The sequence below is a fragment of the Podarcis pityusensis genome, assembly GCF_964106645.2.
Source record: "Podarcis pityusensis genome assembly, chromosome: 8".
In the NCBI taxonomy this organism is placed as follows: Eukaryota; Metazoa; Chordata; class Lepidosauria; order Squamata; family Lacertidae; genus Podarcis; species Podarcis pityusensis.
The window spans coordinates 62,249,756-62,263,796 of NC_138033.1; the positions used below are offsets into that span (position 1 = coordinate 62,249,756).

Consider the following 14,041-nt stretch of genomic DNA (forward strand, 5'->3'; position numbering starts at 1 on the left):
AGCCTCTGGTTTCTTAGTGAAGGTATATTTAAATACCTTTTTCAATTCATTATAAATCATTTCCCAGAACGCCTTCACTTTAGGGCAAGTCCACCAGAGGTGGAAGAACGTTCCCTCACACTCTTTACATTTCCAACACTTATTATCAGACAGGTGGTAAATTTTTGCAAGTTTGACTGGGGTCATATACCATCTATAAATCATTTTCATTACATTTTCTTTCAGAGCGTTACATGCAGTAAATTTCAATCCATTACTCCACAACCTTTCCCAGTCCTCAAACATGATATTATACCCAATGTCCTGTGCCCACCTTATCATAGCCGATTTAACCGTTTCATCTTGTGTATTCCATTTCAACAGCAAGTTATACATCCTTGAAAGTACCTTAATCTTTGGTTCTAACAATTCTGTTTCTAGTTTCGATTTCTCCACCTGGAACCCTAGTTTCTTATCATTTTTAAAAACTTCTTTAATCTGAGCGTAATGTAACCAATCTCGCACTTTGTCTTTCATTTTCTCCAAGCTCTGCAATTTCCAATTATCTCCATCCTTTTCTAGTATTTCCCAATATTTTGGCCATTTAGCCTCCATATTGGGTCTTTTTCGGGCCTTAGCTTCCAGAGGTGAAAGCCACCTTGGTGTTTTATTTTCCAGCAAGTCTTTATATTTTGTCCAGACATTAAACAGTGATTTTCTGACAATATGGTTCTTAAAGGCCTTATTTGCTTTAACCTTGTCATACCATAAATATGCATGCCATCCAAAAGTATTGTTAAACCCTTCCAGATCTAACACATCAGTGTCTTCAAGAAGTAGCCAGTCTTTTAGCCAGCAGAACGCTGCGGCTTCATAATACAGCTTTAGGTCTGGCAGGGCAAAGCCCCCTCTTTGTTTTGCGTCAGTTAGTATCTTAAACTTAATTCTGGGCTTTTTGCCCTGCCAGACAAACTTAGAAATATCTCTCTGCCACTTCTGAAAGCACTCCTTTTTGTCCAAAACCTGAAGTGTTTGAAATAAAAACAACATCCTTGGCAATACATTCATCTTGATAGCAGCAATTCGGCCTAACAAAGAAAGTTTCAATTTTGACCAACTGTCTAAGTCTCTCTTAATTTCTGTCCAACATTTTTCATAATTGTCCTTAAATAGACTTAGATTTTTTGCTGTTATGTTTACCCCTAGGTATTTTACTTTCTTAACCACATTAAGTTCCGTCTCATTCTGAAACCGTTCTGACTCTGTATCAGTCAAATTTTTCCCCAAGACCTTAGTTTTCTGTTTATTTAATTTAAACCCAGCCACCCGACCAAAGTCATTAATCAGTTGTAATACTCTTTTCGTACTAGGCTCTGGCTTCTGCAGGGTCAAAACCAGGTCATCTGCAAAGGCTTTTAGTTTGTATTGTTTCTGTCCGACCTGAATTCCTTCCACCAACCGATCCCCTCTAATCATGTTCAATAGCACTTCCAGAACCGAAATGAATAACAAAGGGGAGATAGGGCAACCTTGTCGTGTCCCTTTTTCAATTTTGAACTCTTCTGTAACCACATTGTTAACTATCAATTTAGCTTTCTGTTCTGAATATATCGCCTCAATCCCATTCTCAAAACCCCGTCCCACTCCCATCTCTTTTAAATTTCCCATCATAAATTTCCAGGAGATATTGTCAAAGGCCTTCTCCGCATCTATAAAAATTAAAACTGCTTTTGTGTTTATATCTGTTTGCAAAAGTTCCAAAATGTCAATAATGTTCCTTGTGTTAGCAAACAGATGTCTACCTGGGAGAAAGCCGGCCTGGTCCTTATGAATTACTTCATTTAAAACTTTTTTAAATCTACTTGCCAAAATGTCTGCAAATATTTTGTAATCCACATTTAAAAGGGAGATGGGACAATAGTTCTTAAGTTGTGTCTTTTCAGCTTCCGACTTTGGTATTAATGTGATGAACGCTTCCTTCCACGACTCCGGTGCCCTCTTCCCCTCCATAATTTCATTGCTGACCTCCATCAAAGGTTGTATCAAATAGTCTTTTAATGTCTTATAGTACTTGGAAGTCAGCCCATCTGGCCCTGGAGATTTGCCGAGTTGCATGTTCTGAATGGCTTGTTCAATCTCCTGTCGTGTTATTTTAGAATTCAGGATTGTCCTATTTTCTTGTGACAATTTAGATAGTCCATTTTTTGCCAAAAATTGTTTAATCTCAACTTCGTCTTGCGGCCCTTGGGTGTATAGTTTTTTGAAGTATCTCTGGAAACACTTTCTAATGTCCACTGGATTCTGGATGTTTTTTCCATCAACCTCTAAGTTTGTAACCGTATTTAATCTTTGTCTTCTCTTCAACTGCCAAGCTAGCAGTTTTCCACATTTATTCGCCGACTCAAACGTTTTTTGTTTCATTAATTTAACCTTCCATTCAATTTCCTGATTTATCAGTTTAGAATATTGTGTTTGATAAAGTTTAATTTCTCTCAGAGTTGGCTGTGACTTCGGATTCACTCTTAATTTCTTCTCTAATTCTTTTATTTTATCCAAGATCTTATCTTTTTTCTCATTTTGTGTTCTTTTCTTTACTGCATTCTGTTGTATCAAGAATCCCCTCATTACAGCTTTGCTTGCGTCCCAGACGATTCTTTTTTCCACCGTAGTATTCATATTTATCTCAAAGTAATCCTTCAAAACTTTTTGGGCCTTCTTGGTAATTTCCTGATCTCTGAACAAATTGTCATTCATCTTCCATCTAAAGGATCCGGTTGGTAGTAGTGTCATATCCATCTTTACTGCATTATGGTCGGAACAGGTCTTTGGGCAGATTTCCACTTTTCTGACCTTAGGTGCCAGGCCTCTAGAAATCCATATTTGGTCGATTCTTGTCCAGGTCAGTTGGGCTTCAGAAAAGAATGTTCCCTCTCTTCCTAGTGGGTTCTTTGTCCTCCAGATGTCAATCAAATCCATATTGTCTGTCATTTCAAAAAAGGTTTTAGGTAGTCTGCCGTCTTTTGTAACATTTTGACTTTGTGACTTGTCCATGTTAGTTGATACGACCCCATTCATATCTCCCATCATTATGATGTTGTTGTAGTCCAGATAGTCCAGCATTGTCTCCTGCAGCTTCTTGTAAAATTCCGATTTCCCTTCATTAGGTGCATAGATTCCTAATATCAACAGTTTCTCTCCTTGATATTGTATCTCAATAGCCAAAATTCTTCCATGTTCATCTTTAAATAAGAATTTGGGTGACAGGCTCTCTTTTGCATATATCACCACGCCTCTCTTCTTAACTTTATCCGACGATACAAATTCCTGGCCCAATCTTTTATTTATTAACACTTTTCTGTGGAGCCTCGTCACATGTGTTTCTTGTAGACAGATAATGTCCAATTGTTCTTTTTTTAATATGTGAAATATTTTCTTCCTTTTTTCCGGAATGTTACAACCATTAATATTCCAACTCAGCAATTGCAGAGACATCCTGAATTAATCTGGTTATTTCTCCAGGGGTGGTATCTTCTCTGAATCTTCAGGTTTCCCAGGTGCTGGTATTGATGCTGGCGTTGCCCCAGGCCCAGGGGGTAATTCAATTCCTTTTTGAAGGTCCTCTCCGTGTGTAACCAAAAATTTGTCTCTCTCTTCCAATGTTCTAACTTTAACCTTTCTCCCTCTAAAGGTAAAAGATATTCCTTGGGGGAATTCCCACCTGAATGGAATTGCGTTGCTCCTTAGTAGTTTAGCAAGTTCAGAATAGGCGGCTCTAAGATCCAGCAGTTGTCTTGGAATATCTTTATAAATTTCAATTCTTCTATCCAAAACCTCCAGTGACTTTCCGTAGTGTAGGCCCAAAATCTTATCCCTTTCCTCCTTTGATCTCAATGTTATCAAACAGTCTCTGGGCCTCTCCTTCTTTGTGAATCTTCCAAGTCTGAAAGCTGACACAATTTTAAAGTCCTTTTCTTCCAAATTCCAGAACTTGGAGAATTCTTTGGTCAAAAACTCAGTTAGATTTCCTTCTTCTGCCTCTTGTAATGATCTAATCCTCAAATTATTCTCACGATTTCGCAGTTCTATCATAGAAAGATAAATCTGATGTTCCCCAACTTGTTTAGTGAGTGGTCTTACCTCTTGCTCTAAATTTTCCAATTTTTGTCTGGTATCCTCAGCCAATTTCCGATTTTCTGCTGAGGCCTCCGTTAACTGTCCAATTGCTTGTGTATTCTGTACCACTTGTATGGTTAATTTATTTAGACATTCTGTATTTTTGTCAATCTTTGCTGATTGCACATCTACTTTCTTGTCCAAAGCTTCCAATTTTTCAAAGATTTTGTCTAGAACAGAGACAGATGCTCCTGAGGCCATATCTTCCAATTGTAACTGCTCTGCTTCACCCTCTCCCTCTTTTGCCTGTGACAAGGCAACTTCTTCAACTTCTACTTCTGAGGGCAAAGTAGGTACAGATGATCTACGTGTCTGCGAGGCTGAGGTTAGAGTTGTTAAAGTTGTTTGTCTAACTCTCCCTCTTTTTCTTGTGCCACTCATTCCAACGTTATCTATCAGTCAAGGTCACGCTGAGTTATTCCCATGGGAATAGAAAGGCCCAGAGCAAGCAAACAACAAGGGAATCGAAAGTAAATGTACATGTAAAGTCACTGTTTTAATCCAATCCTCTAGAGGGAGCTTAAAATGTCTTTCAGAGTCTAATTTAATATCCAAGAACCTTCAGATACAAATGTTTAGCAGAGTTTATAAATGGTCACTTTGTTACAGACAGTGCTTATTTGTCTCCAAAAAGAATGTTTCAAATTTAAAAAGTCTCAATACCCTCAGATTGTTACAAGTTCCAATATACAGTATCCAAATCTGCAGTACTGACAGCTCAATCTCTCAATGCTCAGGCAGCTCTGGACCCTGGGTTTCACCTTCTAATTTGTAATCCAATAAAAGGAGGAAAGTCAAGTGCAAGTAATAATCCCAAATCTTTAGCTTAAAGTCTTTACTTTAAGATGCAAGTTCAATAGATGCTTAGATCTATAAAGCTTAGAATCTCTTTCTTTCAGCCTCCACTCCTCCAGCTGATTGCTTTTTTCAAGTTCAATGGCTGCGGAAGACGGACTTCCTGTTTCCACGTCTCTCCGCTTTCAGCCAAGTTCAAGCCAATTTAGATTTTTCCTTTAAAGTCTCTAATTTCAAGTGATTCAGTCTTTTACTCACAAGTTAGTTGCTTTTCATCCGAATCCGAATTTTGACAGGAAAAGGGATCAGCGCTCACCGGCAGCAGCAGCGCGGCTTCGCTCCGCAGACTGTGAAACAGCTCTCAGCGCCGCAACCCCCCTCCACGCTCCGGAGCCCCTTACGGGGTTCCTTTCGCGTTTGGAGGGTCGCTCAAGGCGCCCACCGAGCCTCAAGACCCCAAGCTCTTGCTGCCTGGGGTTTTCCGGAGTGGGTCTCCGCTTCGCCGTAGCGGACGACCCGTTGTCTGTGGAGCCTCCTCTCCCGTTCAGAAGAGGACCGCCATTGACGTTCGCGCCGCCCCCGGAAGTCTTCAGGTCCCACAAATATAAACCCCAAATGTCGAACACCAGGGTAAAGCCATGTGTCTTTAGCATTCACTAGAAGCTGTTCAATGTAGGCATGCCTCTGCAGAGAAGGATTTCAACAGCTTATGGGCCACCACAGAGAAGGCCCTTTCCCACCCCTCACCCTGCCAAGATGTAATCTCAGAGCCTTCGTCTATAATCTTTGAGACTTATTGGAGGAAAGGTCCCTGAGGACTGGAAGAGGGCCAGTGTTTCCCCCATCTTCAAAACAGGGATGGGAAGGGAAGACCCAGGCAACTACCAGCAGGTCAGCTTGATGCTGATATAAAGGTAATAGAACAGATAATTAAACACTGTGAACACTTAGAAAAAAATGTTGTGACTACTAAGAGCCAAGCATAGGTTTTGAGTTTCAGGCTTGGTAGATCAGAGGAACGCTGTGGACGTAATGTATCTTGATTTCAGTACGGCTTTTGACAAAGTCCCCCATGATATTCTTGCAGAAAAGATGGTAAAATGTGGACAATGCTACTGCTATGGGAATTTGCAGCTGGTTAACTGACCAAACCCAAAGAGCGCTCACTAATGGTTCCTCGTCATCCTGGGACCGGTGGGTTGCCACAGGGTTCTGTCCTAGGCCTTGTGTTGTTCAATATCTTTGTAAATGACTTGAAGGACTTTGCAGATGACACCATGGGAGAGGTAGCTTAGTGGGCCAAGGTTCTGACTTGGAATACAGCCATTTTATAGGTAGACCCCTACAGTCATCTCTTTTACACAGCTAGAACTGCTTGCCAGGTACACTTTTTGAATATTTGAATTTCTAATCTAGCTGCTTAGTTAGCCACCACAGGCACTTCCTCGATGGGAAAATCAGGGTTGGGAAGAAAAACAATTTTAACAAAGAGTTCATGTTAATAAACAGATTAATAAATAAATAATGGTTTATTGCTGCCCGCCCCACATTTCCAGTAACAGAAAATCTTGGATTTAGTCCTTGGGGCGAGGAGAAGCACTGAGACGCCAACACGTCAATTTTGCAAATTAAGATGCAGCTTGTGGGGAGTGTCCCTTTGACATCAAAACGTGAACTTTGAAATGCAGAGATTTCAAAAATTCAACAATAAATGCTGCTGACTTTGGAATCCACGCAGAAAAACACACAAGCAAGAAAACCCCCTGCATTTCCGCTCTGGTCCTCTTTCCCACGGGAGAGATTGCCCTCTCAAAGCAATCCTCTGCATCAAGCCCGCATCCGGTTTGCCTGCTTCTCGGACTTTCCTACTTCGGCTTCTTGCTGCCTCGACATTTAGGGGTGGTTTCTTTGCACAAGACGTAGGGGTAACGGTGGTACTTCTTGTTGTACGTTTTGGCATACTTTCGGAAGCAGAGGGCCGCATGGCGGTCGCATTCGCACGCCAACACGGCACAGTGGGAATTGTTTCTGTACTCTGCAGAGGCAAAAGCGGCGAGGAGACGTCAGGCTTGCAGGATGCAAAGCTTCCTTTTGACTGGAACCTCATATGAGAAGTGCCTTTGTACCGTAGGCCGGCGTCTAAACACATTCACACACACACCCTCTCCATCCTCCTCCCAGGCAAGCAACAGGCATTGTGAGGACATGTTTTGGCCAAGCTGAACCTCTCCAGCAGGACAAGAAGCAAGGCCAGTGAAGGGTGCAGCCCAGGGAGAGTTCAGCAGGCCTGATCGAGACCACCAGAAATAAATGGGGGTGGGGCATATCTGGAGACAGTTCTGTGGAATGGTTCTATGAATGACCTCCTTCTTCTAAAGGGAAGGTGGGCAAAGGAAAATAAACCCAAATCCTTCTGCCCGCCACTCACCACAGATAACATCGTCATTGATGATCAGGTATCTGTAGTGATCAATATATGGGTGGCACTGCTTGCTGTGTAGACCCTCATAGCAGCAGTCGTGTTTATAGCAGCACCTGGAAGAGTAGAAAAGGGGGGGGGAATGCAGGGGGAGGAAGGCCTGCTGGCAGGGAGCCCCTGTTGAGATTTTGAGAATTTTGGTGTCCTCCCCCCCCCCTCCACTGCGCTGCTGAGCTTTCATTTAAAAATAAAATAAAATATTGTTATTACTATATTTATTTACATCCCACAGTCTTACCAGACAAGGATTCAAGGTGGCTTACACCTAAAATAGAAACGGCTAAAAGCTAGAGGGAAAAGCAATAATTAAAAAACAAGCATTAATAGAAATGTGTGCGTTAAAAGGTAAAGGTAAAGGGACCCCTGACCATTAGGTCCAGTCATGACCGACTCTGGGGTTGCGGCCCTCATCTCGCTTTATTGGCCAACGGAGCCGGCGTACAGCTTCCGGGTCATGTGGCCAGCATGACTAAGCCTCTTCTGGCGAACCAGAGCAGTGCACGGAAACGCCGTTTACCTTCCCACAGGAGCAGTACTTATTTATCTACTTGCACTTTGACATGCTTTTGAATTGCTAGGTTGGCAGGAGCAGGGACTGAGCAACGGGAGCTCACCCCGTCGCGGGGATTCGAACCGCCGACCTTCTGATGGGCAAGTCCTAGGCTCTGTGGTTTAACCCACAGAGATCTGTTAAAACATGTGGATAGCTACACTGAAAACAGCAGAGCACCAGCACTTTCCTTAAAAACAGTCTAAACATTGAATCTTCATACACACTGATATGGAACTCAGCTACAGTGGTACCTCGGGCTACAGACGCTTCAGGTTACAGACGCTTCAGGTTACAGACTCCGCTAACCCAGAAATAGTACCTCGGGTTAAGAACTTTGCTTCAGGATGAGAACAGAAAACGTGCAGCGGAAGCAGGAGGCCCCACTAGCTAAAGTGGTACCTCAGGCTAAGAATAGTTTCAGGTTAAGAACGGACCTCCAGAATGAATTAGGTACCACTGTACATTACTACACACACTAAAGGCGTTTTAAATGTGTTATAACACTGTGACACCAGGTGGCGCTGTAGAGTTCAGTCTTGAGGTTTCCCCAGCCCTGTCCTAACAGAGGGAAATGTGTTTGAGCAGGTTAATCAGCCCTCTTCTTCACCCACTTATGCTGGCATGGCAGCATCACAGGGAGGGATGCATTGTTGATGCACACCGGTTTCTGGCGCACCAGACCCCACCTACCAGGAATATCTGGCATCACCTGCAAGCAAAGCCGCCCCCCACCCCGTCTGGCTGAGTGAGGCTCGTGGTGTCTTTGTGGAGGCCCAGGGAATCACGCCGGCCAACTCACATGTCTGTCTGGTCCCTCGGCTTCCCTCTCCCGCCCTTTCCGCAGTAGCACCCGTATCCATTGAAGTGGATGAGGGCGTTTTTGTGGGTAATCCTCTCGATCAGCACCTTGAAGTTGAGCAGGCTGCCGTGGATGACGGACAGAGCTGGGAAGGGGACAAGCAGCAGCAGGAGGAGGAGGAAAACAGGCGGGGGTCCCCTGTCACGGTCCACATTTTGGAGCGAGAAAGTGCAAAAAGCCCACCTCGGCCAGGATCTGGTCCAGGGACAGGAGAGCAATTCAACGCCATCTGCATGCCATGGCAGGTGCCCCTATTTCCAAAGCAATGCTCAAATCGAAACACGGCTGGCCTTCGAAATTTGCACTTAGCCGGATTTTGCAACATATCGCACCCGCTCGTGATCCAGCGGATCCCAGGCGGGCTCAGCCCCTCCATTTCCCCACCTCTGGAGCACCCCCTTCTGCCAGTAGGGACCCCCCTGGGGGCACCTCTGCCCACCCACCCACATTTGGCAGGTGGGAAGGGGTTGCTGGCTGCACCAGTGGATGGATGTCTCAGCCGCTGACAGGTCCAAACCCTTTCCAGCACAAGACGGGCTAAGATGGCTCTCTTTCTTTCTTTCTTTCTTTCTTTCTTTCTTTCTTTCTTTCTTTCTTTCTTTCTCTCCATAAATGATTTATAGCCCACTGTTCAATAGAAGATGGTATCTGGGTGGGGTCCAATCAGATCAATGGATACTGCCCAGTTTCCTGGAGGGTTGCTACCTGTCAGTGCTGACAATACCGATCCAGAGGGGGACCAAGCGCCTGACTTGGTACAAGGCAGCTTGCTGAGAAAAAGGGGCTTCTGGTAGCAAAAGTAAGCGAGGAACTTTTTAGCACTTACCGCCCACCCCCAAGATAGCAATCAGGAGAAGTCGCCTCATGTCTGAGGAAAACAAGAAGCAGAAAAGGGAAGAGGTAATTCCCACACCAGCTGATAACCTGAGGAAAAAAGCGCTAATAAAAAACCACAGATTCCTCACATTCAGAATCGTAACATCACTTTTCATTTTACGAACTGTCACAAAAATAGTTTTGACTTCCTCTCTAGCCCCTACCCTGCTTTGCTACTGGCCTTGTTCATTTTGACCAGGAAAAGGTGGCCGAAATCTGGTTCTCAGGTTGGAAAAGGGCTCCTTGCTTTGAAACAGCCACCCTTGCCCTGGTGCCCTCCAGATATTTATTATTATTTGCTACATATCTGCTAGCCCCAAAGTGACTTACATTAAAGCCAGGTAGTCCGTGTTGTTGGACTACAACTCCCGTTGTCCCTGGGCTGGGGCTGATGGGAGTTGTAGTCCAACAGTGCCTGGCGATCACGAGTTTGGGAGAGGGGTGGTGTAAGAGTGCTGGGCCTTTCATAAAACTAGAACTCATATAGGTCACATGTCTCAACGTTTGGGCAGCAATCTTGCACCAAAATTTCACTCTCTAGAGGTTTCTCTGGGAACTAGAGATCCTCACTTGATATACTTCAGATGCTAGGGGGTTGGGGGGGGGGAATTTCAGGAGGGTCTCTGCAGATGATCTGAATAACCAGGCAGGTTTAATAGAAGAAGGCTACCCTTCAGATACCCAAGGGTGCAGAAGTTAAATGGTTTTAAATGCCTTTAGAAGTGCTTGGAATTGAGCCTGGAAACCAATCAGAAGCTGATGCGATTGTTTCAACAGCAGAGTGATACACTCCTTTCACAGACCCTCCAAAATTCCCTATTTTCCAGGGACATCCCTGATTTAGAGACGCTGTCCCGGTTTCTGATTTGATCCCAGAATGTCCCACTTTTCCTTAGAATGTCCCTATTTTCATTGGAGAAATGTTGAAGGATATGGAGTTATCCGACCCCTGAGCCATCTGAAGGCAATCCTGTACAGGGCAGTTTAAAAAAAAACAAACAACTTAATGTTTTATTATGTTTTTATATATGTTGAAAGCTGTCCAGAGTGGCTGGGGCAACCCAGCAAGATGTGTGGGGTATACCGTAAATAGTAAAATTATCGTTATGGAATGGGACGTCCCTATTTTCATCAGAGAAATGTTGGAGGATATGCTGTCACATTCTGGGTCAGTGGAAGATTCCAGGTACTTTTCCAGCCCAAAAGAAGCAGGGTTGGTTGATAACATTTAGAAGTAACGCACATTTCCAGCTAAAGAACAGGGGAGTAATTTTTAACCCAGAGTCTAATATTGCCTAACTTTACCATGGCATCATGATAGCCTGGATATAACATAAGCAATGGCCACGGCCATATTTGCAGATGCAAAGAACAGACACCAAGGCACGTTCGTGCTATACATTTAAAACACTGTGATACCACTTTATGTCATGGCTTCTCCCAAAGAATTCTGGGAGCTGCAGTTTGGGAAGGATGCTGAGAGTTGTTAGGAGACCCCTGTTCCCGTCACAGAGCTACAATTTCCAGAATGGTTTAAGAGTCAATCCCTCTTCCCAGAGAACAGCGGCCACATTGTCCTCTTGATTTCTTTCAGACCCAATTTGTAAGAACGTCTTTTATTTTATAAAACCTCCAAGAAATGTGCCAGGGACATTCCTACATAAAAAATATAGTTATAAATACAGTATATAATTGCAAAGTAGCGCTATTTCTCACCGGACGGGAGCATTAATAAACACTGTATGAGAAACTCAAAGTGCTGGATTTGCATACAAATAAACCCGTGGTCATCACAAATCCCCCTAAAAAACAACAACAACTAGGAGGAAGCTTCTACACTTGATCTTAGCCAAAAGGCCGAGAAGCTTCAAGGAGGAAGCTTCAAGGAGGAAGCTACTAAGATGTACAATGTACGGGACTTTCATCAAACAGGACTTATTTCGGAAATGGGCATAACTGTCAGAGTAAGCATTAAATGTCTTCTGAGAAATGTCAACTTAGTTCTGGTTAGTTACTCCATGAACGCACAACAACACAAACTGATCCCCCTGTCTCAGGTATGATGGACACCTATTAATGGTCAGCTCCCAGCTTCTTTCTGTCCTGTAGAGAAGTTCATCTGAGTTGAACTTCTGAGACCAGGAACCATGGCGCATGGAGTCAAGAGAGTGATACATTGCCCACCACTGGCCATTAGATCTCATGCTTTCCCTTCAGAATCTAACACAATTGTGATGCTTAGAGCCCTGGAATCCACAGAGCAGAGGGGGGAAGGAAGGGGAAAGAAGAGAATAAGGAGAAGGTCTTGCCACTCAACATTTCTCAGTTGGAGGATGGGACGTCCCCCGCACCTGAGTCCCAAACTCACTCCAAGAACTCAGCTTCAGATGACACACAAGTTATCCCATTCAGACAAAACCACTCTGAATCACTTTCTGAGGACTGATTATGTGGATCCTTAATCACCATCAGGTTCTAGAGATAACTCCCCTATAGCATCTCCTGTTCCACAGCCATGCAGGAACAGGAACTGCAGAGTAAATTCCAGGTCTTTTAAGGATTGCAGACCTTCAAGAGCAGAGCCATTGGAACTGAAGGCCCTGCCAGCCGCCTTTGCTGTGACAACATCTTCTCATAGCTCATGAGGTCTTTGCTAGACCTTTGCCAAGACAACATCTTCCATAGCTCAGCCAGCAGGGCCCACTGGTGGCTGTCCAGGGTCCTGATTTGACTTGCCTTGGCAATTGCTACGACTTTCTGAGTGAACTACAGCAGAAGAGGAGAGAAATGGGGATGTACATGCAACATTGCCATTCTCATGCCTGAACGTAACACCCTTTCCACATTCTTAATCCTTCTGATGGCTTTTCCCACACCACGCTCCCAAAAAACTTGAGTAATTGATACTCAAACCAGGGTTACAAGATGACACTCAAAAATCCAACTTTGTCTGGTCCCCTGAGAAGACAAATTGACGGTACACATTTGGCCTTGATGAGAGTTATCTGTTGCCATTCTGCTTGTGCTCTTAGGTAACTTTCTATTTCTTTCCTTTCTGTTTCTTTCAACCACAAACACCCCACCCACCCCCCGTTCTCATTGACCTTCATCTCTACCACGTAGTGCACTAGAGGGTCTTCCGCAAGGATGTTCTGTGCACTTGTTCTGTCATACACAAACTGCATGACTTTCTCACTTCTGGCACAGTGTTGATACCCTGGCATCTATTGATACCCTTGTCGCCATTCTCTGAAAATGGAGCTTGTGAATTGCCTGCATTACTTAGCTGGGTATTGGTTCCTAATTTCCTCGTCCCTTTAGCATTGTCTTGAAACCGATGTGATCCTTTGAATCTGTTGAAATCCTAGGTTAACAACAGGAAGAATTAGAGGAACTATTGGAAATGACTACGAAAAGCAGTAGAGATATGAGATGATCAGAACCCTCCAAACCTGAAGCATGGGAAGTCCCATTAAAAAATTTATAATTTGGCGGAATATTTGGATTATTTGATATGTATATGTATAATCTGGAATATTTAATGTGATTGGATTGGATTGTTAAAATGGAAAATTTAATAAAAATGAAATTTTTTTTTAAAAAAAGAATCTGTGGAAATCCTGCACTTCCTCCTTCGCTTTCGCAGTCTTTTCCTGAGGCATTTGCTTCCTATCACCCTCATCAATCACACCTGTAGTACGAGTTGCAGCAGCAAGCTTCCTGGTGCCCTCCGTGGTCAGAATGCGCTTGAAAATGAAGCCATCCAGAGGCATGGTTAGAGTTATATGCTTGAACGCTGTACTCTTCAGGTCCTTGAAATAAGCCTTCCTGGAAGCATTTGCTGGTTAACTCTAGTTCCAGGAACAATGTTTGGTTTATTTCTTCTACCATGAGAGTAAAAGCATTGCCCCTGTACCAGCAGGAAAACATACTTCATTGCTTTCTTCTTCTGTCTTCACATCTTCTTTAGGATGAAGCCCTCCAATTCTGTCCAGAATTATTGCTTACTTATCTCCAGTCAGGATCGGATTTAGGTTTGATGAGGACCTAAGCTACTGAAGGTAATGGGGCCCTTTATATGCCCTGCTGTCCTTTGTCAACAACAAATTGTTACTTTTTTGTGTGTTGAATATATGCTATGTGGTAATTTATGGACCTAGTAGGTATCTAACCAGTGATATTTTAGGGAACAGGCTAGCAGGCGGGGTCCGTTACGTACATCATAGGAGCCTACACAACACAAAACACTGTTGCTGTATGTAGGTTTTATCTTATTTGTTTTTTATCTTCTGTTTTGGAAATGTACATCCAGGTTTTTTTCCCTTTA

The 14,041-nt window shown here is 43.5% G+C and overlaps 1 protein-coding gene across 1 annotated transcript; it reads right to left on the minus strand.

The window, feature by feature from the left end:
* Window positions 1–6,457: 6,457 nt before the first annotated feature.
* Window positions 6,458–11,909, minus strand: PLA2G2F (phospholipase A2 group IIF). The gene is made up of 5 exons (XM_081018254.1): window positions 11,785–11,909; window positions 9,665–9,706; window positions 8,779–8,923; window positions 7,376–7,482; window positions 6,458–6,982 (listed from the first exon to the last, which is right to left on the minus strand). The coding sequence occupies exons 2-5, from the start codon at window positions 9,702–9,704 to the stop codon at window positions 6,813–6,815; spliced, it is 462 nt and encodes a 153-aa protein (XP_080874380.1). The 5' UTR covers window positions 9,705–9,706; window positions 11,785–11,909; the 3' UTR covers window positions 6,458–6,812.
* Window positions 11,910–14,041: the final 2,132 nt, after the last annotated feature.

Excerpts from the sequence above, each read along its gene's own strand:
- PLA2G2F (XM_081018254.1), bottom strand. The coding sequence starts at position 9,704 with ATGAGGCGACTTCTCCTGATTGCTATCTTGGGGGTGGGCG. Across the intron at positions 7,483-8,778 it reads CCGAGGGACCAGACAGACAT|GTGCTGCTATAAACACGACT; the intron begins GTGAGTTGGCCG and ends CTACTCTTCCAG. Across the intron at positions 6,983-7,375 it reads CAATGACGATGTTATCTGTG|AGTACAGAAACAATTCCCAC; the intron begins GTGAGTGGCGGG and ends TTGCCTCTGCAG.